Below are 26,972 nucleotides of genomic sequence, written 5' to 3' on the forward strand. Positions count from 1 at the left end.
TGACCCGATTTGGCCATATTAACCCTGAATTAGGCCCAATTAACCCTTAAATGTCCCCAAAAAATTTTAACGCCACCCCACGATCCACGCGAACCCGAAGCGTGGCGAGCGCAGCGAGCCCGCGAGGGGCGGCGGTACGCGTCCTCCGACCTTTTCATGCCCTACTATCCACGTCGGCGTGGTGTGAGAATATAATAGTGTGGCGAGCGCAGCGAGCCACCGAGCCCGAAGCGTGGCGAGCGCAGCGAGCCCCGCGAGGGGACGCGGATACCTTCACAGGTAGACGCGTCCCCTCGCGGGCTTCACAGGTGTCCGGGTCGCCACGGACACCTGTGAAGCCCGCGAGGGGACGCGTCTACCTGTGAAGGTATCCGCGTCCCCTCGCGGTGCTCGCTGCGCTCGCCACGCTTCGGGCTCGGTGGCTCGCTGCGCTCGCCACACTATTATATTCTCACACCACGCCGACGTGGATAGTAGGGCATGAAAAGGTCGGAGGACGCGTACCGCCGCCCCTCGCGGGCTCGCTGCGCTCGCCACGCTTCGGGTTGGCGTGGATCGTGGGGTGGCGTTAAAAAATTGGGGGGACAATTAAGGGTTAATGGGCTCTGTGGCCCATTTAACATTGATTCCTATGGCCAAATCGGGTTGATTGAGCCATTTAACACTAAAATCGGGTCCATCGCGACTTTTAACATTGTTCCCTATGGGAAATCGTGAGCATCGCGTCGCGGGCATCGCGGGTACGTTTATGGCCGGCCGCGACGCGACCGACACAATTTTTATGTTTTACATTGATTTCAATGGCAAATCGCGGGCATCGCGTCGCGGCCATACATTAATGTACCCGCGATGCCCGCGACGGGCGCCGCACTAAGTAAAGAGTACCATAAATACAATGGACAAATTAAGGGGTGGACCCTCAGACTCTCACCATTAGCAGGTGCTGCAGAAGGGTAATGCCAAAAAACAAAAGGGTCCCAGGCTAAGTAGATCGGTTTCACCACAGAGCTTGTGTGCCTAATTGTTTAGCTTGTGGGCAAGAGGACATATTTGTGCTGCAACCAGATAATGAATTGTAGAAGTTTATGCGGGAAGGTTTGAAGTTAAACCGCTTAGTCTAAGACATATTAAGGTCTAGATAACAAATCTCAGAGACTCAGTTGGAGATACGAGTGAGGAGATATTTCAGGGTTTGTATAATTTGTAAATGCTCCCAGCATCACCAATACACTGTAGATACCCCAGTTAACATTATGCCACAGTGTCCATGATGCTGGTGATGTAGCGATGTATGGGTCCCCCTAAGTGGGTGGTGAACCTGGCTTTGGCTGGGTGAATAGATAAACCCACAATGAAATAAACAAATGCTATATATACGTTTCAGTTAGAGATGAGCCGTTCAATTTTGTTTAGAACATTGTTTTATGAAAGCAGGAAAAGTTCATTAAAAACATACAGTATGGGTTGAAATGAGCATAAAAAGTATTACTAGTCTTTCAAACAGCAATTTTTATCAAGCTAAAACATTTAATTCCCAACATTGCTTCCATGCTTACTAGACCACCCTCCATAATAGGTAAACTACATACCTTTGGGTTGCCGAACAATTTAAAAAAAAAAAGTGGTAAAAATTGTACATGTGTAGGTTACTTTATTGTATATCGTTAATGTCTTATTTATTCTTTTTCTTTTTCAATTTTTTTTTTCTTTTCACTAGAAACTTGTTGGAATTGTTAAGGAAAGAAACAGGCTATTGAATGCTATAGTCAACTGTTAAATGTAATGTTACTTGTTTATTACTTCTATTGACAGCTGTCAAAGCTGTACTTGAACTATCTAGGAATATTCTAACAGGAAGAAATATGTGATGATGCTATAAATAAAGTAATGTACTGTAAATATTGAAATAGTAACCTTTGAATGTATAGCTTTGGTATATTGAAATTGACAGAATCCATGCTGAATACATAGGGAGAGAATACTAATTTTAAGGAACAAATCCGTTGTTTTATGCTCCATCATCAAACTGTCAACAGAAATGAGAGTTCTTAAAGAAGGGGATATTCTCTTTTCTGCTTTGCTGAGAAATCTCTTGACATGTATGTCAACAAAAATCCAGTCACATCACTCAGATTTTTCATCTTCCAGTTTATTTTGTTGTATGTCTGCTGCAGTGTAACCTTGTCGTACTTGAAAGATAGTTGAACTATTGCAAAAATATCCTGCACCGTGTAATGACTTGTTCAATATGTCAGCGTTCTGGTTTCATAAATGTACAGCATGATGTGGATGACATTTCATTTGTCATTCCAGCAAGTATAGTGAAGTGTACGCTTATTGTGAAGTTTATTATTCTGTTGTTTACTTTTTCTATGACTTAGTTCGGATCTCACTTAAATTAATATTACATATTAATATTAAAAGTCAAGTAGGATTTATTTTATTACGTTGATGTTTTCGGTAATGAAACCCCAAATATTATAAACAACAATACTTTTCATGGATTTTATGGATTTGTTGGATATATTTACATGATAATACTTTTTCAAGCTCTCATACCCTTCCAGACCTCAAATGCTGGGTTACACCCAGGATTTGGAGACAAGTCCGTCTCTGATGTCAGACGGGGGCGGGGCAAAGTGACAACGTGCCACCGGGGCAGGAGAGGATGCAGCACTTGGAGGTGACGCTGTCTCCAAGTGCTTCTTCCGCCATAGTACACACTGTGACTGCACAGTTACTTGGGTCAGAGCCTTGTTCAACTCTGGGTACTTATGAGTTATCTGGGCGCCCGATATTTTGATTGTATGCCTTAAGTTAAGGCATACAATCAGATGCGATGCGATGCGATATCGCATCGCATCGCATGCGACCATCGGATGCGATGACCCGATTTTTCCATAGGAATCAATGTTAAAATGGACTGAGTCCATTTTAACATGGAATTCAATGGGAAAAGGGGTCCTTTTCATACCCCTACTATCCAAGTGGGCATGGAGTTGGATATAAACCTGTGGCGAGCGTAGCGAGCCACCGAGCCCGAAGCGTGGCGAGCGAAGCGAGCCCCGCGAGGGGACGGTATTCTGTGTCCCCTCGCGGGGCTCGCTACGCTCGCCACGCTTCGGGCTCGGTGGCTCGCTACTCTCGCCACAGGTTTATATCCAACTCCATGCCCACTTGGATAGTAGGGGTATGAAAAGGACCCCTTTTCCCATTGAATTCCATGTTAAAATGGACTCAGTCCATTTTAACATTGATTCCTATGGAAAAATCGGGTCATCGCATCGCATCGCATCGCATCCGATGGTCGCATGCGATGCGATGCGATGTGCCCGATCCGACCCGATTTAGAAATCGGGCGCCCAGTTAACTCACAAGTACCCAACTCTGGGTTGTGCCCTGGGTTGAAACGCTGGGTTGCTTGACGTAGCAGTAACCCGAGTTCTGAGGTGCGGACTGAAAGGGGCGTAACAGCTAAATTATGCATAGTTTATATGTATAAACATTCCTGTATTGCAAGTGTATTAACATTTCTTATAGGGCAGTGTTTCATTGTTCAAGTTGCTTAGAAAGCCCCCACCTCCCTTATCGGTCTTCTGCACCCATATTTGCCAATAAAGGTTTGCGAGGGTAGCTGAGAGATAACTATACACACTTCACACTTCATTGCACTTGTGGTGGCTGTCATTATCTGCCAGTGTGGATGGAAGAACATATTGGGGCATAGACTGTAAGCTCTCACAAACTGGCCCCTCTGTACTATCTTACTTCTTCCCCGCCTTCGTCAACTTTGTATGTACTTTACACTTTATATTTTAACATTGTTAATGTGTGATGTTCTTTTCAAGATAACAACAATAATTGGGTAAAATAATATGGGTATGGGTTATAGGGTCTAAGTGAAGAAGGTCGACAGTCAACAGGTTGACCACTATTGGTCGACACATGAAAATGGTTGACACAAGCAATAGGTCAACATGCAAAAGGTCAACATGAAAAAGTTTGACGTGCATTTTTACAATTTTTTGTATCTATGTTAATATACGCTGACATGGACAATATATAAGTGCACCATGTCTCCTCACATGGCTCTCTTTGCTCACCATGCTTCGGGCATGGTGCCTCACTACATATCTACAGATAGTGGTAGATGCTCAAATTACGGTAGTTCAGTAAAACTTTTCAGGTGCATGCAAGGGAGGGGTTAATACTTAGTAAGTAACAAGACATTGGTTCCCCCGGCACACTGAATAGTTTTAGCAACCAATCTTGAACACTACATGATAATAGAATTCAGAGATATTGGTTGCATATACCTGCGCAGGTGTATGTAACCAATATCTCTGAATTCTATTATCATGTAGTGTTCAAGATTGGTTGCTAAAACTATTCAGTGTGCCGGGGGAACCAATGTCTTGTTACTTACATGGTGCCTCACTATGCTGGGCACACTATTTTAAAATAACAATTTGTTCACTTGGATAGTGAAGTATGAAAAACCACCCTTACGAAAAAAAATTGTGAAAAATGCTTGTTGATCTTTTCTATGTTAACCTTTCCCATGTTGATTGCAATGTTGCAACCTTTTTCATGTATCGACCTATGGCCTGACAACCAATAGTGGTTGACCTATTGACTGTCTACCTTTTTTTAGTCGTCTGCATGGTAATAAAACATTCATAATTATGTGGCCTTGCAAAATGCATAAAATAATGTATGCTAGAGAGGCACAATGGAGGTCATTCTGGATTAATTGATCCCCTGCGCTTTCCCACAGTGGAGTAATGTTTAGCTACTGCGCATGCACATAAGCAGTTATGCGCATGTGCATGCTCAATTTGCGAATGGACATGGCAAATTGTATAGTCGCCAGCCCATATGCATGAGCAGTGGGGGGCATGAGGTGGTGAGCATGGGTCACGTCTATTGGCGTTCACATGAAAGCGATGGGCGTTCCCATGGTAATTCGGCCAGGTCGCCGCAAATCAGAATCAGCAGAGACTGATTTAGGTTTGCGAGCGCTTTAGAAATCATTTGGTGGTCGGCGACCATCAAATGGTTTCTGCGCCGCACGCAAGTTGCAAAACATTCATTCCCATGCGTGCGGGGGAAATCGGTGGGTGTTTGTGCGGGTAGCGTTTAGTTGACTCGCAAAGCTGAGATTCTCAGCTTTGTGAGTCAGCCAGAATGACCCCCAATAATCGTGTATCTGGCCCATCTTGTTTTGTGTGAGTACAATATAATTAAACTGGTGAGGCTGAGTTGTGGACTTTTCTGAACATACAGTATCTGGAAAAAAAATACATTAAAAATAACTTTGCTATTACAGGATTGCAAATGCCAAGTTACAACATGGTATGTGTTTTTATTGATATCTCAAGGTAAACTTAATAAAGCGCTGCTATTATCCTGAGACAAACTGCAGTCCATGTGTGTTTGTGAGACGAGGGAGAATTAGAACGTTATGTTCCTTCTGTATTCAAGCAGAAAACCTAATATAAATAGACAAATTATAACAATAACCCATCAACACACTTACACATTCTTGAATATGTTTCGGTGCAGATCAATATAGTACTATATGAAAAATATTATTATGAAATATTCTTTTCCAAATATTTGTGTATGTACTAAACTACATTTCTTTGCCTTGAATGTCAAATGGAGAAATGTTTTAGTAAACACAGTAATGACACACTTTGCCTGTAATGAAATGGTTAACGTTATTCATCACAGTTGGCAAGAGTTTATCGCTCCACCTTTATATCAATAAATGTGACTTAATTTGACAAGGGGGATTCTTGTCATTGTCAAACGACCACAGTCAATTCTCCCGGCAGCTGAACAAAACAGCAGGAACTGCATTAGAAGAATTAAGACTCTGGAAATAGGAATGACTGAAGGAGATTACATTATGTCCAGAGTTAGACAGCATAACCTATACATTTAGGGAGGTGTCCATCTAAATTTAGCGAGAGGTAGAAAAGCAATGGATTGATTTATTGGACAAATGAATTCATTTTAGAAAATTGCTTTTAAATGAAGGTTTCTGCCACACAAGGATGTTTAAAATATTGCCTATTAGAAATGTTGTCTGAGAATTAAAACTGCTTTTACGTAACTAAATAATCCCCTTGATTTAAATGTCTTTCTGCCAAAATACATTTGTTTGAGAGATATGGATTGTGTGATACCTTTTCTAAATAGAGTTTGGCACCTTGGCTGCAAAAGAACAATATCTTCTTGCTCGGAGTCTATTGCATATCCTGTCCTTGATTATCTTTTGCAGCTAGCCATGTCTGACCAGTTGCCAACCAATTAACAATTGACTCATTGACAGTCTCTACATGACAAGCATTGATTGGCAAATGCACAGTTACCATATACTCACTATTAGCTGAAATACAGAAAATTGAGTCCCATGCATTTCTGCAACCAGAATTCCCCTATCCATCCACTGGGTTCCTCGTCAGCAAGGATTTGCATAGCACCAGCACTATACTTGGTGCAAAAGGTATGTCTGCAAACAGTTATACAGGTACACTATTTATAGTTAAGCACATCTCGGCATAGTCTGTAAATCAATCGACAGGTCCTGACTGTACTTCCAATTCTAACACAGGACTGTGTTAAAATGCAGAATGAAAGCCCCGTTATGCCCCAATAGTCACAAGTGGGTATGCTTGCAGTTTGCTAGTAGTTACATTTGTTTGATTGTAGAGCATGTGCATAGAAAATATATTACACTTTAATTGGGAGTCATATACAGATCTGTCCTTTTTTGAAGGCCAATATGGGGAGATTTACTTTTAAATTGTAAGAGAATAACCTAAAAACATGCTGATATGCCCAATGCCCAAGTGATGTACAGTACAACATGTTTATGCAAGGATTCTTTCTGTATGCACTTGAAATAAGATCACTTTTCATACAGTTTTTTTGTTACTTGTTTCCTAGCAGGGTCCCCAGTACGCTGTAAGCGTACAGGGCTATTCGCCACACTATATAAAATCAACTCCACGCCGACGTGGATAGTGGGGGTATGAAAAGGTCGGGAGGATGCGTTCCACCGCTGCTCGCCACGCTTCGGGGTGGCGTGGATAGTGTGTGTGTGGGGGGGGGGTCAGTGAAACCTAATTGTTTGATAATGTTTCGGGGGATACGGTCAAGATCCTGACAGTCAGAATGCCAACAACAGTTTCCCAATGGTCAGAAATCCCGATGGCAACTACTGGGCTTAGGGTTGAGAGAAAGGACAGTTAGGGTTAGGGTACGGGAAGGATGAAATAGTGGTAGTGTAAAAATACTAGAGATGTGCACCTGCCACTTTCAGTGTTTCGTGAAACTTGTTTTGGATTTGTATCGACGACAGCGTGTTGGATCTGTATCTGTTACAAAACAGCACCCTTCAGTGTTTGTTTAAAAAAAAAACATAAATATCGCTAAAATCACAGAATTCTGGGTTTAGACACAACATACGCTTTAACCAAGGGTCGAGCACGGTGGCCAAAATGTATTCATCTGACTTTCATAAACTGTTCACTTTGTATCCTGGTAAAGCGTATGAAGGTCTACATCCACAAGAGCTACATGCTTTGCGGCATTGCAATGCTTTAGCTCCCTCTCCAGTTGCTTCTGCAACAGCCTGATGACCTGACTCAAGCTGGCAGTGTCAGAACTGACTTCATGTGTGGCAAGTTCAAATGGCTGGAGAACCTGGCACAACACAGAAATCAGTCTTCACTGCGCTTGGGTCAGATGCATCCCCCCTCCTTTGCCTATGTCATAGGTGGCTGTGTACTTCAAATAGCCTTTTGCTGCTCCTCCATCCTCTGCAGCATATAAAGGGTGGAGTTTCAGCACTTCACAACCTCTTGTTTGAGGTGAAGGCAGGGCAGGTTCAGGAGTTTTGTCACTCCAGTCTTTGGCAGGCAGTGGCAGAATGGCGAAAGTGTCCTGCACGCTCTTGTCACTTTTAAGGAAATGCTGCAACACCAAATTTATTGTGTGGGCAAAACATGGCACATGTTGGAAATTTCCCATATGTAATGCCCGCACAATGTTACTAGTGTTTTCCGATACCAGAAATCTCCTGGAGAGTCTAAGTGGGATAAGCCACTGCACGATTATTTTCCTCAGTTTCTCTAAGAGGTGTCGGTATTATGTCTCTTACTGAAACCAGTGACACACAACGTAGCCTGCTTTGGAAGGAGCTGGCTTATCGGAGATGCTCCTCCTGCTGTTTCTGTGGAAGGCGATGCATCAACCTAGTGTGATGTCACAGTCATATAGAGCCTTTGTCACACCAGGGGTCTGATTCGCTGAGACAAAGACCTCTGGTGGGGGTCTGGATTGGTATTGAAACCGGGCAGGCTGTAGGAGACCCTTGTGCATATACCTTGCACGACAGTGCACACAGAGGCAGTAAACAGTCAAGTGTAAAATAGAACCAGATTTATTATGGAAGGGAAATGCAGGTAAAGTATGCAAGATGGTATGGAACAGTCACAGTAATTGCAATACTTTACAATCGATGGTGGAACAACAGATGCAGATGTGATATGAGGTATCCGGAATATCGGACTGGAGATTTATACTTGGAAACCGGAATATCGGATACAATCGTTGGTGGAACATCGGATGGGAATGGGATCCCGGAGCTAGGCTGATACCCGCTTGAGGTGAGTCTGGATGGCAGTGGCAGATCACAGGCGATGATACCCTGGACACTGATACCCTGGACACTCACAGGCGATGGAAACCTGGACACTCACAGGCGATGGGAACCTGGACACTCACAGGAGATGGTGGACCTGTAGAATACCCTGCAGCAGGGTCCTGCAATAGGCTCTTGTCAAGTTCCTCTTCCTGACCTGGTGGTCTGTAGATTACCCCTATACGAATAATTGCCTTCTCCCCTGTTTCTATGGTCACCCAAAGGGCCTCAGTTTTTTCTTCAATACTTTGTATTAAGGTAGTCTTTATGCTTTTTCACATATATTGCAACCCCTCCTCCGATTCTTCCCATTCTGTTCTTCCTAAATAAAGTATATCCTGGTATAGCTATGTCCCAGTCATGATTTTCATTGCACCATGTCTTTGTAGTAGACACAATATCCAGTTCATCCCTTATTATTGCAATTAGTTGTGGGATTTTATATCCTAAGCTCCTAGCATTTGCACACATAGCTCTTAAAGTTGTGTTTGTGCTTCTCCTGCTGCTAGCTATGTTCATCTTTCTGCCTATATCTATTCAGTTTTGATCGGCATTATCTTCTGTTGCAGTGGATAGGCTTCCTGTTCCATTTGCCTGCAGAGACAATACCTCTAGGTTGGGGGAGCAGATTTATTCATTCTTATTTGGTTCACTACCCCCCTCTGCTAGTTTAAATAGTTGCTGATGAAGCTTCCAAACTTCTCACTTAATATTCTTGTTCCCCTTGAAGATGGGTGCAGGCCATCACTTTTATATAAGGCTCCGTCTTGCCAGGTAGCTTGACTTTGACCTAAATATCCAAATCTCTCCTCACTGCACCAATTCCTTAGCAAACATTGAAGTTTCTGATTCTCAGAGTTCTATCTTCCCCTTGGTGTACTGGCAATATTTCTGAAAAAGTTACAGTGGTTGCCACCTGTTTTAGAGTCGTTTCTAACTTTCTAAATTCATCTTTTACGGCCATGACTTCAGCATTAACCAGGTCATTTGTGCCTAGGTGGACGATGACATCCACATCCCCATCTGTTCTTGCTGCCTTTACAATGCTTAACATGCGTTCTTTATCTCTTGGAGCTGTGGCTCTAGGTAAGCACCTTACTTGTTTCTTTACTTTAGTAGCATTTCCCAGATTAACTCCTCTAATGATGGAATCACCCAAAAGAAGTGCAGTCCTTTTTGGAGGTGAAATTTTCCTGGTCCTACAGTTAGTACATGTAGAAGTCCTCATATCTTCCTGTTCTTTATTGCCTATGTTGGTCATACATTCCAGCCCTGCAAGAGCAGCATACAGTATGAGTTTTGTAGTGTGACCACTTGGGGAATGTGTCTGATGCCCTATGGAAATCTCTGCCTTTCAGAGCCCACAGCAGTCCAGGCAGAATGTCTTCTGGGGGCTCTCTGAGGCAGTGGTGGTTGCAAGGACACAGACATCCTACGTAGCTCAGCACGCAGTTTAGCTAGCTTCACCTTGAAATGCCGGGTTCCTGTCGGGACAGACTTGTGTCCCAAACCCGCAATTTGCGGTCTGAAAGCTGTATAATCTGTTATTCCACTTATCTTCACTGTAACAGCAGCTTTTCTTCATCAAGGCAAAATGACATTTCTGTTTTTATATCCCACGTACTGTATATTTCTGCATTAGTTTACCAGCGTACTCTATTAGAGGCAAGTCCTCACTATCCTACGCATGTTTGTTTTGACAATAATATTAAACTAAAGAAAAATAAAACCTCTGTGCAATATTCTGGTACTAATTAAGTGCTCATCATCCAGCACTGCGCTACTCAGCTGATATAGAAGGATATTATACAGTAATGAGCACACTGCTTTGACTTTTTGCTTAATTAAGTATTATTTCCTTCTCTTTGGGCAGTTCATGAGAGGATTATTGTTCTCCCTCAAACCTCTCCTAACCTTGGAAAGATATCTATCATACATTACCTCAGGATAGGAAAATAAAATGGGAAACTCGAGCACGCGACTGACAAGACAGGTTGCCATGGTTACTTAAGTTTTTGTTTTTTTTATTTTACTTTCCATTTGCAGCGGCAAACCACTTGAAATGTGTGATATCTGAATGAATATTATATCAAAGTGATTATGCATCCCCTTGTGGAATAAAAGACCACCTGATTAACAATGTGTATGCAGCTATAATTTCCAGGTCATATCCCTGTTTACTAGTGAAATATCTCCCTTGCGATGTGGAGGTCAAGATATGCAAATTTCAAATCAGCTGTTACCTACAACAAACAGAAACTCACTTTCATCAATTATAATATAATGGTTGTGACTTTTTGTTTTTTAATGATTTTTTTGCATAACATTATGACACTATGATGGAGTATTATTAAATTACTTCAAAATTCTTATGTAACAAATCATGAAATACAAGGCTTTATTCAGACATGCAAGCATTGTTGATGTATACTGTGGTGCTTCTGCACTACACATGCATATTAGTCCCTCGGCACATGTGCATTAGTCCTACTGTACATGCATGTGTCTTCCACTGCACCTGCTGTATATGCGTATTAGTCCTGCAGCACATTTGCATTGGTCCTACTAGCACATGTGTGTTAGTCCCACTGTGCATGCGTTTTAGTCCTACTGTACATGTATATTAGTCCCGCACCACATTTGCTTTAGTCCCACTGTGCATGCATATTAGTCCAACTGTACATGTGTATTAGTCCCACTGCAAATGCATATTAGTCCCACTATGTATGTAGTGTTAGGTCATGAGGTTTACAATGTTATATTTATAAATAGATCCTTTATCAGACCAGAAAGCTATGTGCAGACTTGTTAGAGGGGACTGGTTCAGACCTGTGTCAACTGCTAAGGGGGATGTGCAGTGCCAGATTAAGGTCTAAATGGGCCTGGAGCTGAAAATTATCAAAGACCTATTATGCGCAATAATTGGGGTTGTGGCCAGCACCTAATAATGTGGGGGGCGCAGGGCTCAATCGCTCCACGGGGAAGGGGGAATGATGCGGCTGCTGTCGCTGCCCTCCATGGGGGGAGGAATGATCCAGCCAGGGAGGGGGGTTCGAGTTGCGGCTCTGGGTGGGGGCGGGGGTCAGTCACCTGCTGCCAGCCAGCTCCTTTCTTCCTGCTCTCTTCGGAGGGAGCTTTGCCGCTGCTGCTGCCCAGTACCGCCCTCCAGTGGCCTGCGGCCTAGGCAAATGCCTAATGCTGCCTAGTGGAGGCGCTGGCCCTGGGGGGGGGCGTGACCAGTGTTCTGGTTGGGTGGTCTGCTCATGGGTGTGTCTCTATTTGTATACATACTTTTAACTATATATATATATATAGATATCTATATATATATAGATATATCTATATATATATAGATATCTATATATATATAGATATTTATATATTACAAATTCACAGGATGGGGGGAGATATATTGCCTGGTGCCCTTTCAAAGGTGCATACGCAGGACCCCGATGTCCTAAGATACTTATGGAGTGAGGCGGCATTCCAGTCATAAAATAAATACTGAAAGCCAAAACTTGGTAGAAAACATTTCAGCAGCTTTTATGTTGTCACCTAAGTTTACGACACCATATACCCCTTATACAAATCATGCAACACAATAGTAACCCCCCATACTGTACTTGCCTTTTACACATTATGCCACATGGATTGAGCCAAAATACACACTATACCAAACGGATTGAGCCAAAATTCACAATATGCTCCTCAAACAGGGACATTGCGTGCTGAAGGCGTGCATTAAAAATTTACACCATAATGCCCATTACATGTTAAGCCACACACCATAATTTCCATTATGTATTATGCCAAACACCATAATGCCAATTAAAAATGATGCTACATAAGTGCTGCTTACCTACGTGCTCATTGCCTGGGGTTCCATGCTCATTGCCATGTGGGATTACATGCTCTGCCAAGGGGGACAGCCTCCGCCAGGCAGAAGTGACAGCCATTGACAGCAGGGCAGAGAGTGGGGGGGGGGGGGCTGCCCGGCTGTATTCAGAGCACTGCAGGTCCCGGCTATTTGAAATAATAACCGGCTATATCTTCGGAACCAACAGACCCATTTACATGAGACCAGAATCACATTGAAGAACTTTTAAGTTGGTTTCAAATGATTTTGGTCCCATGAAACTGGGCCATTTGGTTCCATAGAAATCAGCCCTCAAAGAACATGAACAGCAATGAAATTACATTTCAGAAATAAAAAAAATGGGTTTAGCCACTATACCTCTGGAACCAATTAACCCATATGAACTAGCCTGGTAACATATTAGAGGCCCAGCAATTTGAACCTTTGAGCTTCTGTGATGCCAGGTGGGGGGGGGGAGGGACTGGCAGCCGTCGGAACTGGGTGGGGGTCGGAATTAGCGGGTCCCATGTTATCCTATGGGGAAAACGTTCCAGCTTTGCCCGGTGGTATCTCTGGTTTCCGAGGGGCTAGCAATGTGGGGCTGGGCTCGTTGGAAAGCCCCTGTCCTCATCTACAAAATGGGTCTAGAGCTGCAGCTCCATCAGTTAATCCGGCCCCGGGGATGTGGCCACCAGCGTGTACAGTGATAGGTAGGAGACAATCACAGCCATGCCCACAGCAGCTAGCACCTATCTGTAAAGACTTTATTCTGTGTATAGCAGCTGCTTAGGTGCTGCAACATACATTTATTGCATTTTTTAAGAGGGTTATAGCCATTTCTCCCTCAAATTGTCAAATCCCCTCCTCCCCCAGTAACGGGGTACGTGGTCACTATCTGCGGTTCTGGTTATAATTGATAAAAATGAATAACATATTTAATATTGCCCATCGTTGGACACTTGTACCTAATATGAACATATGCTTTGGCATAGTTTATGGATTTACTCACCTGCAGAGTGTATAGGGTAAATTTAATAATATGGGAGTTCTATTGAAGATGGAATGTTGCCCATCGCAACCAAATTATATCTATTATCTTCTATCAAGAAGGTCCTAAATAAATAAGAAGTAAAATGTTATTGGTTGCTATGGGCAACATCCCATCTTCAATAGAACTCCATTTTAGTAAATGTAAGCGTCCTGTTGTAGAGGTGCCATAGTGACAATGTGATTACACATGCCAGAGATCTGATATAAAACACTGTATGAAAGTTTTCATTGTTGCTAACAGCCAGATCTGATCTTTATTAAGGTGCCCATACAAGCAGCAGTGTATAGCCATTCGATTTGTGTAGCAGATCTGACCTCCGACTCCAGTTCTATTGCGCATGCATGGCAGTTGTTCTTCGCATGTGCAAGCCACCGGGGTGACAGAGTAGGATCTTTTGGAAAACAGTAGTTTTGCAGGTTTCATTGCATTTTACTGTTATTACGTCCCACCCTGATAATGCTCTGGAATTGAGTGTATGAGATGCATACTCACACACATTCCAGTCATATCTCCTGTTATTATTATTATACTTTATTTAAATGGCGCTGCAAGGAATCTGCAGCGTCCAATGTCAGTGTACATTACCGAATAAGCAAAACAATAACTTACAGTAGAATACAGTAGATGAAAAGTACAGGGACGAATAATGATGACTGATCATCAATGGTGGTCATACCAAACATGCAGACAGGAGAAATCCACTCGCAGAGATGTATACAGGAAAATATACCCATTTATTCCCATGCAATGTGGGTGTAATTACGTCTGACTTGTATTCAACTCTGCCTTGGCCCATAGGCTGAAAAAATGGGTATCTAGACATTGTACTTGATACAGGATATCCTACTTGATCAAGGATGCCTATGGCTTCTAGATTATATATAAACTGCAGAAAAATGCATAAGCTGCCATTTCTGTGAATATTATGACAACATGTATGGTAACTAGGATGTTCATGTCTCTTAGTTACGTTCCCCCTCAAGTGATTTCTGCAGGCAGGAAAGCTATGAATTCTCGCACACTGAGTGACCTTTGCAATAGCAGTAAGATCTCCCAGAATAATAAAAGAACACTAGGTTCCGGAGAAGTTAAGCTCTATGTGAGATTTTCCAAAAAATGCTCCTTACTCCAAACTCCAACAGTCAGTTTTTATTCTGTGCTAAGGTCATGGCAGACTTCTTGTTTTCTTTTGAACATCAGTTTAAAAATAAGAACACTGCTTTGTAATGAATAGAATATGCAGATACAGTATATGCTTTGTGGATCACATATTGTAGAAAGATACAGTTGTGTGTCTGCTGTATTGGACCATTATACACAGGACAGAAATAGATAGTTATATTCCAGCAGCAAAAAGGGGGCATAAGGATTGGAAGTCCCATGAAAAACTGTGGGTGACCATGGCAGCAGTGGGCCCCTAAGTCCTCAGGGGCCCCGGTGGACTGCGCCTACTGCTCCAATGGTAGTTCCACCTCTGATAGTAGTAGTGTGTGAGTATTTCTGTTAGCAATATTAAATGTACTACTCTGTGGGATATCCAGTACATTCTGGGTAGTCTTTGTACTTTCATGTATGCAGTTGCATACATGTTTCCATAGATGGCTTGGGTCTAACATGACATGCTATTTGAATTTGCTTCATTAAATGAGATTTTATGTATGCATTGTGCTGAGAGCTGCCGCTACATGCATGCTGGGTCACATTACAAGTATTCCCATGTGAGACAATAATCTGATTCTGTACTATGTCAGTAACTTGCAGTAGCGCACGCAGGGGGGGTTTCTGAGTACCCAGAAACCCCCCAGGAGTCTAAGGGCCTTCAGCTGAAAGCTGAGGGTCCCCTCATTCCATGGATATAAGAATTGTAAAAATCGGCCCTTGGAAACCGTAGATATCTGACTTCAAAGCAGTGGTCCCCATCCAAGCCTGTTAATTGTTATTCCCAGTCAGATATTTCAGGTTCTGTCTGATATAGAGTTTTTCTGAGGCTATATTCCAAAAGCTGGAACTCTCCTCCTTTGATGGACACTAGCAGCTTGTCTCTAGTGTTCCCAGAAACAGAGATATCAGCCTTCCAGCAGCTGGTTACTGCTCCAGCTCCACACACCTGGTATGTAGTATTGTATACTCATGGGCAGATTGCTCTGCCTCCTGAACTCTGATCTCCTAGTCCCCAAAACCATTTGGTAGGTGGGATTCTCTAGTTTTTAATTCCATTAAAATCAAATAAATCTATTTCCGGGAACTGGAGATATCTGCAGTCAAGCAAGCTGTCCTCCCACCAGAAAATTATGAATAATGAGCCCACTCCACTATACACCCCTCCTCTGCATATTAAACATCCTCTACCACCCTGGAAGTTATGTATCAGGGCCCCTTCATTCAGCCCAATGCCCCCTTCTCCCACCTTAACTCCCACCATTTGTGCAGGAAAGGGTTAATTAGTGGAATTACTGATCCAGGCCCTACATGCTGAGCTGTTGATATAATACCCCCCACAGGACATCAAAGCTTCCCCCACCCCTACCACTGGAAGATCGGTAGGGGCCCCAATACATTGCTATGCCCAGGGGCCCCTGTATGTATGTATATATATATATATATTTTTTTGTATTATTATTATTATTAATATTTATATACATTTGGTCTATCTATAATACTTTATCTGACCCGGCATATACTGGGTCACCTAAGTGTCCATCTCTGTGCTTTGCTCCGCCCCTCTGGAAACCCCCTTCGGAAAATCCTGCGTTTGCCACTGACTTGAGCTCAATAAATGTACTTTACATGCTCCATACAAAAAAAGAAAAGAAAATGATGACTTTAAAATCAAAGAACTGAAAATTAGAACAATTATACTAACCTCTGCAATTTAGTATGGAGAGATTCTGAGCATAATATATGGCTAAATATATATATATGGCCTGCCAGGAGCAAATTTAGAGTCAGGCTTCACCTTGGTAAAACATTAGTGGTCGCCCCTCATCATGCCCCTTCTCCCTTCATGTTGGTGCCTCCCAAGTGCCAAAGCATAACACCAACTTCAAATCAATGCTGCGGCAGGGGAGATGGTGCCAGTATCCAGGAGGGTTGCCCACCTTTCTGGGGGTCGGGAGGGGGGACCTAATTTTTGGGAGCCTCCCGCCCATTCCAGGAGGGTAGGCAATCCTGTGCTATTATAATCCTAAAATATAGAGACAGTATCAATCAATTATTAGTGATAGTAACACTGTATTTTATAAAATACAGTAAATATCACACACACTCAACGTATCATGTGTTAGACTATTATATGTGACTTGTACAATTTATAGATCATGTTTGTTTCTCTCCTAGGTATGGAAAAAGCTGTTATTTGGATTGTGCTTTTTCCACACACTTGTGCAAGAGAGGCGTGCATATGGATCACTTGGTTGGAACATACCCTATGAGTTCAATGACTCTGATCTAAAAATCAGTGCTAAACAACTCCAGGTATTGTATGGCGGACTTTCACTTTCCATATTATAACATTAGAGGCCCATACACACTGGGTGACTTTGAGCTGAGAGACACTCAGTTTACTGGTCTGAGTTACTTGTCTGAGTTGCTCGAAAGCCGCCCCGTGTGTTTGGGGCAGCGATGAACGGTGAACGGTGAGCGCTGATGCGCACTCCCACATCATCTCTGACCCCGCTGCTCATCTGCTGTTATTACCGGCAGATGACCACCGGAGGGGACAGCTTTCCACAGCGTCTCACTATGGAAAGTAGTCCACCCTGGGGGAATTCGCTAAAACAGGCAAAATATGCTCAGTGTGTAAGCACTGAGCGTTCTTCAGCCCAGCTTTCTTCCCCATAATTGTTATCCATACACTCTGGGCAAAAACATCCAGTGTGTACAGACCTTTACTGTAGCGGTAGCGAGCAATATATTAATTAATTAAGGGATTCACCTATGCCACCTATTTAGTGTTATCTGGTATATGGAATCAAATGTGTTCATGGTCCTATAGCTGATCTAGAGAAATGCTGTATAGTGACAGAGAAGCCATTGAACACGAGCATGGAGGTCTTAGCTGTGAAAGGTTATTTAAAATCTAGTTACTGGCTGGCAGACCACAGCAGGGAAGTATATTAGCTCACCTTGTGTCCGGGACATACTGGCTTTCTGCCACTGACAAGACTTTCTCACTGCTGTCAAGCAATCGTCAAGTTGGGAAAAAAAGAGGGAAACTAATGTCGTTTTTCCTGAGCTATTCTCAAAACCCTGACAAGATAATGTGTGTCACTTTCGCACAATAAAATATTAAATATTTTGGAAGTTTTTCATTAAAAAATTGCTAAATGCTACAATCTAGATCATCTGAAAAAAATTGAAGAAAGCAGCTATTCCAGCAAAGTAGATTTTGATTGAAAATGTCCTGGAGATAGAAAAATGAATCTACGCTGAAGTCGTTTTTTGTTTTGGTGTGTTTTTTTTTTACAAAGTTTAGAAATATGTTATATTGTGTATTATTTAATAACAAAACATATCTATCTATCTATCTATCTATCTATCTATCTATCTATCTATCTATCTATCCTTATCTAGATACTCTCTTCTATCTGTTCTATACCCTTAATAATATTAATGTAAAAGCCTAGTTAAATATTGCCACCTAGTGGTGGTAAAAATAATTGCAATAATAAAAAATACAAAGCAAAAAGGCAACATATACATTTACAGGCAAACTGTAAATTTCAGGAATTGACACAGTGTATAGACTCTTTTTAGGCAATATATGTTATATATTTTATGTGGGGAAAAAACAAGCGGTTATATGAAAACAGATTATTTCTTGATATACAGTAGCTGTTCCCAATTGCTCTCTCTACATGCTTCAGTCCATGGAGATATATATATATATATATATATATATATATATATATATACACAGGGCCGGCGCCACCACTAGGCAAATCTAGGCATTTGCCTAGGGCGCCAGCCACTGGAGGGCGGCACTTTGCCCTTCGCCTCTCGCATGGAGGCTGCAGGGGTGTCCGTGCCGGGTACCTGCGGCACTGTGTGATCTGGCGGCGGGGTCCCTGCAGTGATGCGTGCTATCCGGCAGCCAGGCGGTGGCGCGGGAAGTGCTGCTGGGTTTGAAAACATTCCGCATGCTGATTGGCTGATATTCAGCCAATCAGCGTGCGGCGAGTTTTCAAACCCATCAGCGCTTCCCGCGCCGCCTGGCTGCCGGATAGCGCGCATCACTGCAGGGACCCCGCTGCCAGATCACACAGCGCCGCAGGTTCCCCCCCCCCACCCCCGTAGGCACCGGGGCGCCCCCCCCCCCTCGCCTGGGGCGCTCCGGTGCCTTGCACCGGCCCTGTATATATATAGGCATAGTGCCAGTAAGGTTGTGGCTATGTACTTAGTTATGGCTGACAGCCAGAAGGCTTAAGAACCAGCCCCAGCCGTGAAGAAGGGAGCTGCGTGTAAGCCTGCTGGTTCCGGTTGTTAGATCTACAGTGTCTAGATAGACAGTCAATAGGTTGACACCAAAAGGTCGACAGGAATACACATGAAAAGATTGACGAGAGTTTTTTACAATTGTATTCATTTTTTGGACTTATTCATACTTTACCATCCACATGGACTACAATGAAGAATGGTAAAGTGTGCCAAGCTAAGCGAGGCACCAGGCAGAAGCATGGTGAGCAAAGCGAGCCATACGTGGGTACATGTTACACGAATTGGGGATCATGTAGACAGGTGTCTACCTTTTTCATGTATACTTTTTGACCATGTCTACCTTTTGCCCATGTCAACCTTTTTCACGTCAACCTTTTGACCTGATAATCTATTGCATGTCGACATTTTGGTGTAGACCTATTGACTGTCTATCTAGACACGGTGAAAACGAATAATTCACACCCAATCCTGCATGCTGTCTATGCAGAGCCACTTTGCAGCTATACTTAATCGCCAGTGACCACGGAGGCTGAGGACACTTGTGCATTGTGGGAAGTAAAAAGGAGGGGGGGGGGGTGGACCAGTATTGTTGTGTCCATCGGTGACCTGACCCTTAAATCCATCTCTGATGGAGAGCACATACAAAATGTGTGTATCGTCTTTTGCTCACATAAAGAAGTATTGTGGTTCCCATGATTTTAGGGTTAATAAATCATCCGTATACTGCTTTGCGTTTATATTGTTTAGTTTTGTGTATCATTTGTGAATTATATCACTTTAAACCTTCTAGCACACATCACATATATTTGTATGCCATGTAGTGCAAAACAATTCACAAATGTCTACAGTCACAACATACATGCACAATGAGGGCCGATGTGTCCCATGAATAACTAAATATCTGTAATTAGAACAATTAATTGCCTTTTGCGGTGTGTTTGTGATCAAATTAGAACTAATTAATGAAGAGATTTGTCTTCTATCTTGTAGTGGTTCATCAATGATTACAAAGAAACTCCTTTTGATGCCATCATTTATCTTACTGGAGAATGCAACTATGGAGGGAGAGTAACAGATGAGCACGACAGGCGTCTTCTTATGAGCTTGCTAGACACATTCCTTTGTGTCTCTGTAATTACTGACGACCATTACACATTCTCTCCCAGTGAAAAATATTTTGCTCCACAAAACGGTACCCATGACAGTTACATGGAATACATAAAAAGCCTTCCCCTCAACGCTGAACCAGAGGTATATGGTCTCACACTAAACCTAGTAGATGTCAATTTATAAGATGTCAATTTATAATACAGGTTGAGTATCCCGTATCCAAAATGCTCGGGACCAGGAGAATTTTGGATAACGGATTATTCCGTATTTCGGAATATTTTAATATTTCAATGATGTATTTTGAAGTATCTTGCATTTATGCTGTATAAACACATAATATACACACAAATATATTTTATTACCATATAAAATACACACAAATATATTTTAATTGTTCAAAAAACAAGGTTTCAAAACGTGAAACAAAATTTGTGTACTATCTCAGCACTGAATTTGAATGCCAAGCAATCATTGTCTTGCACATATATAGTGCCAGTTACATATCATGTCCCCAGTGATGCTGTTACAAATGTCCCCAGTGAGTTTTTAGCAAAAAAAAAAAAAAATTTCACTTTCTGGAAAGTCCGTATTTCGGAATGATTTGGATAACGGCTATTCGGATACGGGATACTCGACCTGTACCGCTTATTAATAAGCAATTCTGAAAACATCTTTTGCTTAGTGTCACTAATTAAGATTGAACGATACTGTGAAAGGATGCCGCACATTTCAGAACAAGGTGGTTCACGTTTTATGATATATTTAAACATATTTTCAAGAGATCTTATTTTATATTTTTTATTGTGGTATCAAGTTAAGCAATTTTATAGAAACATTTTTAACAGTACAAGTGATAGTAAAACTAGTGCAAAGGAAAAAGATGGTGTTGCCCATAGAAACCAATGATATCTGCGTTTTCATTTTTAAGTAACACACTCTTGTTTGGTTGCGTAACACCACCTTTTCCATTGTACCAACTTTCATAAATGCTTCTGAATGAGTTTTTTGCTTACTTAAACTAAGACTGTTAAAATGCATGTACACTAGACAATCTCTTAAAGCAGTAGTTCTCAAACTCGGTCCTTTGGACCTCACACAGTTCAAGTTTTCCAGGTTAGCTGACAGGTGCACAGGTGCACTCATTACTTACAGACACATTTAAAAGATCCACAAGTGGAGCTAATTATTTCACTTGATTCTGTGAGGAGACCTGCAAAACATACACTGTGTGGGGTCCTGAGGAGAACCTGTGTCTTAAACAATATGCACGATATCAACATATCGTAACAATATTATTGTGTATATTGTATTGTGTGTATTTAATGATGCACATTCCCACAAGTTATTAGTAATGTCCTCCTTCATCTGTACATGCAGGACATCGTAGGATATTTCTAACGAAAGCAGAATAAAGCATGTGTCGTTCTAAACACCCCTCCCCCTTGCTGGTTCCTGTCGGTAACAATGTTGCTCACAAGTAAACATTATCCAAGAACATGGTGCCTGACAAAAGCATGCTGGGAGTTTCCTACTTTTCACTGAAACTGACCGACTGGGCAGTACAGATGGTGTAATGGTTAGCATTACTGCCTCACAGCTCTGAGGTCATGGGTTCAATTCCCACCATGGCTCTAACTGTGCGGAGATTGTATATTATCCCCGTACTTGCGTGGGTTTCCTCCGGGTACTCTGGTCTCCACCGACAATCCGAAAATATACTGGTAGGCTAATTGGCTCCCTAGAATGTCTGTGTGTGTGTGTACATGTGGTAGGGAATATAGATTGTAAACTCCACTGGGACAGGGACTGATGTGAATGATCAACTATACTCTGTAATGCGCTGCAGAATCTGTGTGCGCTATATAAGAAACTGTTACTAAATAAACTGACCAATACTATCTGTTGTGGGATTGTGCAGTTGACAGCGTTTTACATTTAATGCCTCTTACAGTACTTCTATACTGTTTCATTTCATAATCTATCCATGATCATTTCTAAAGACCCTATTCCCACATTTCACTACTATCACAGTGTGTGCATTGAGTGTAACATACAGTATATTATGTAGGTATTTGGGCTCCATATGAATGCAAATATCACCAGAGAGCACAAAGAGACTGAAGAATTATTTGATGGAATACTAACAACTTTACCTAAACAGGTACTAAATGCATGTGAAACTATGTTTAATGCCCTGCTACATACCCTCCAACATGGCCCATTCCATTAGGTACAAAAAGCTCTGTTTCTGGACTTCCCTGCCAGTGGCAGTTACAGAGGTGAGGCTGCAGTACAGTCCAATATTCAAAAAGGGGAGCCACACCTAATGACACTTCAAGCATCACTGTCCTGAACTCACTGGCAGTTGATGTGACCCCTCTTTGAATTTTGGACTGTGCTGGAGTCCCACCTCTGTAACTGCCACTGACAGGGAACTCCAGGAACAGAGCATTTTGTATCTAATGGAATGTTGGAGGGTATGCTGCTATGTATTACAAATACTTTACACTCACTAATGGGGTATATCAATGTTATCCTTCACATGTTAATTATAAATGACTACATACTGTATACATAACTTTAAGAACTATTAATAAATACATGAACAATATTGCTGGCATTTAAGTCCTTTGTCAAATGTATTATTGACCAGTGCTGATTTTAAATGTAAATATTAATTGGTCACAGCACAGAACAGGAGAGAAAAAACAAACACACACACACACACACACACACACACCCAGGACCAAAGTTGGTGTCGAACTCTCAATTCCATAACCTATTATTTCCAGTCCAGGACAACTGTTTTTTAAGATATCCCACTGCAAGGGGATCACACCACTAAGCCTGAAACTTAACAAACTATGGTTCTTTACAACCATGTACCAACTCGCAAATGACACACAAAAGGGACGGTAGAGTGGCAAAACTGGTAAAGCTAGTCTTTACTTTAAACACTACTCCCCATTCAACAACTATTGTTTGATGCCTAAACTAATTGGTTAAAAGAGAAATTACCTTGTTAAAAATGGCAACAATAAAACATTGTGGTTTAATGCCCCTCACCCTATTTATTTCTTTAACTTTTTTTAAATGTGTCACTGCAAGGGCCAGATTCCTTGTGCCATGATACTTACCAGGCGTTTGTAGCCTCTAGCCATAGTTATACAATTACAATCCCTTTTCCTTGCTCGTTAAGTCTGCGGCTCATGCACTTTAACCCATAGATTCTAGGTTAAGTGCTTGGAGCTATGAATTATGAAAAGGAGTTTCCTTGTTTTACAGAGAGTGTTAACTTCTGGCCAAAATTATGGTGAATTGGCATCAATTAGCAAATTAATTCACCAGAAGGGTTGCACTGAACAGCAGCCTATTGTGAATTCAGACTGCTGAAGTACACGTGTTATCTTATATATGGCAAAGGGACGTACAACTTATGGTGTGTACACACGGTGCCAAGTGCCGTGCGATGCGATCCCTGATGCGATCAGATCGCATCACATCGCACGGCATGCATGCGATGGCATACAATTTTGACTGTATAGTGCAGATCTGCACTATATAGTCAAGGCAGACAAGACTTTCTGCCGTGCGATACGGGAGTGCACATCGGGATCGCAAGGGTTAAAACCCTTGCGATCTGCATGCGATACCGATGCGATTCTGACTATATAGTCAGAATCGCAGGGAGATTGTACCCATGTGTACACACCATTACAATAAAATAAACATATAGTAGATAAATGAATAAACATATAAATAAATACGTGGCGACCGGGCTTTTTGTTTACTGTGCTGAACTGGAAATACCTGTCAGAAATTGTTGAAATGTTATTATTTTCGAACAAATCGGTTTCTTAACCACATTGTTTTGGCTGAGCATATTACAAAGTGCTATATTTATGTAACTTTGTAATGTCATCTGTATACTGTCTAGACAAGTGGAGGTGGAAAATCAACATCTGAAGTTGTGCACGAACTTATAGCTGACATTCTGTCAAAAATACCAGAGGATTTTAACATTGAGGAAGTCAAGGTACAAGTTATGTGTTTCTGGCTAATATGTATGAATCCTTATTGTAGCGATACATTATTTCCAGGCTTTCTTTATTAAAACATAAAAATCAGATTGTATTTTCTTGAAATAATAACAAAGGGGGTATTCGATTAGTTTGTGTTATTCAAATAGGCGAACAACTGAACTAATTAGATCCCTGACTATTCAATTGTGGCCTTATTTGCCTCTATAGAAGGAATTTTTCACGAATGCCTTTCCATTTTTATTTTTCAGTGAAAAGGCATTGTTGAAAAATTCCTCAAAACGCGGCAAAAACGGCTGAAATTCACTAGCAAAGTGTCAAAAACTTGTGGATCGGTGGCTAATTTGCTGATCCAGGTGGGCAATAAAAGTGGCTACAAGGGGAGCAGGTGCCGGTGTCACATGTTCCTTGTCACTGGCAGGTGCACAGGAAGAGTTCACCAACTGCCACAATGGTGATGCATTGTAAATGTAGGAGGACATTTTGACACATAACAAAGCAAGCAATTACAATGCCAACTCTTCAGATCTATGGACCAAGAGCTTTAGGGGGGGGAGATGTATGAACAGTCAATATGGGGGATAAGTGGTATCAGTGTATGTTATGTGCTCTGATACCACTTCTCCCCCATGTATGAAGGGCCCAGTTTTCGTTAAATTACATATCGGCACTTCTTTGCACTGTATGTTAATACATCTTGTCATTGTTTCTTCCTGCTTCGTCTGGGCAGAGCCATAACAAGGGGGGGCTAGGGGGTCAGGCACCCCGGCGCTGGAAAGGGAGGGGCTTCACACTGAAGGAACCTTACATCCAAGGGAGCCGGAAGCCACCAGAAGAGAGGGCAGAAATGTGAAAGACACAGGCAGCTGCTGTGCATGTGGAGCTGTGCATGCTTAAGCAGCACAGGGGGGTAAAACGTCACTGAAAGCCGGACTCTGTCCCACTGGGAGCCTAATGATGTCATCATCCAGGCGGCGCTGCACACACAATACAATGGCAGTCAGGGCACAAAATTACTGCCTTGCCCCAGGCACCAAAAATCCTAGTTTCTGCCCTGGCCTGGGTAATGAGTAAAGCAGGAAGTGATATAGCGGCAAGATAAGCACCGCTATAATACATCTCCACTTAATTTGGTATATGTTGTGCCCTGCTCAGACAGCGGTATCATAAAAATAAGTCACTCATTAAAAGTCGTCCTTCTGCTATTGATGTATTGTATAGATAATATTAATAATACAACTTTTTTATATATTGTAAAACAATAATGTTTTGTTCATAACAATAAGCTGTACAGAGTATTCTTTTGCTCGTACTGTATACAGTATATATTATAACCTTTTTTAGAGCCGGTAAAATATTTACCAACAAAAATGTTTTTTTCTCCTTCTACCAGAAGCTGTATCCCACTCAGTACACAGAATCTATGAACACAGTGCTTGTTCACGAGCTATTGAGATATAACAGCCTGACCTCTACCATTCGAATAAGCCTGCAAGATTTAAACAAAGCCATTTCTGGTCTATCTGTGATGTCAAATGAACTTGATGATTTGTTCAGTAGCATGATTGTTGGTAAAGTAAGTCATTTGCGCGCTATTGTAAGTGTGTCTTAAAATATGGCTCACCCACAGGAATTAATATGCAAGTGCTGACACAGTGCATTAGGCTTCTCATTACTCATCTTTCTGTCTCCACATTGCAAAGAATCTTTTTCACACTTCGGCTTCTTCATTTCACGTTCCTCCGAGACTAGTCCTGTCTACTTGGTAATTATGTTTTAAACACATACTGTTACCTTTTTCTGTATCGAAGGGCCTCCAGGTTCTACTCTACTCTAATACATATATGGGAAATATACAATGGGATCCATTAATGTGAAAGAAAATGGAAACAATCTTATGATTTAGTGTCACATAGAACTGACCTTTTATTTTTACAAAACACATGTTCTAAAAAGAAGCTATAAGTAAATATGTTTTATCTCTATTTATGAAAAAAAAAAAAAAAATATATATATATATATATATATATATATATTTAAATATATATATAACTTAAATATATAAATAAGTTTATAGGCCAGTATGTATCCTATTACATATGTTCATTTACTGCACATTAGGAAAGGACTTTTTAGCCTGATTGCACTATTGAGCTTTCTAGTTATAGCCCATTTCTACCATATGCATGCTTATAATAGTAATTACAGCAAACACGGGCCGCACTGGTCATCCAGATGGCTCAACAATCCATTAACTGGTTTCATTAATATTACTGATACCATTTAAGGTGGCCATACACACGCAGATTTATCTGCAGATCTGTCTGGTTGGAACAAAAAACCTGGTTATGGATGAGAGCAAATGAGAGTTGACCATTTGCTTGGAAATGCTGGAAAAACTGTCACTCATCCATAACCATGCAACCTGATCTGCAGATAAATCTTACTAGTGTATGGGCACCTACTGCCCACTACAGGTATGTACTCACTTAACAGAGAAACGTAGAATTTGACAGCAGATAAGAACCTCTTGACCCATCTAGTCTGGAGTATGGTCATAGGGTCGACAATTAAGGTAGGCAGTCAATAGGCTGACCACTATTAGTCAACAGGCAAAAGGATAAACACGTGAAAGGTGGACATGCAATAGGTTGACATGGTCAAAAGGTCAACACAAGCATAAGGTTGACTTTGAAAAGGTCGACAGGAAAGAGGATTGACCGGAGTTCTTCACTTTTTTTTTTGTCTATGTCGACATGGGTA

At 41.7% G+C, this 26,972-nt stretch overlaps 1 protein-coding gene across 1 annotated transcript in view; it reads left to right on the forward strand.

Moving 5' to 3' along the window:
* Positions 1–26,972, forward strand: part of LOC146074345 (dynein axonemal heavy chain 3-like) — a 1,013,923-nt gene that overhangs the window by 969,478 nt on the left and 17,473 nt on the right. Inside the window, 5 exon segments of the mRNA XM_083182299.1 lie at positions 16,960–17,097; positions 20,050–20,310; positions 22,238–22,330; positions 24,107–24,205; positions 25,603–25,785. Coding sequence (XP_083038425.1) covers positions 16,960–17,097; positions 20,050–20,310; positions 22,238–22,330; positions 24,107–24,205; positions 25,603–25,785 — 774 coding nt within the window.

This window comes from Crinia signifera, chromosome 4, assembly GCF_055691185.1.
Source record: "Crinia signifera chromosome 4, ASM5569118v1, whole genome shotgun sequence".
Lineage (NCBI taxonomy): Eukaryota > Metazoa > Chordata > Amphibia > Anura > Myobatrachidae > Crinia > Crinia signifera.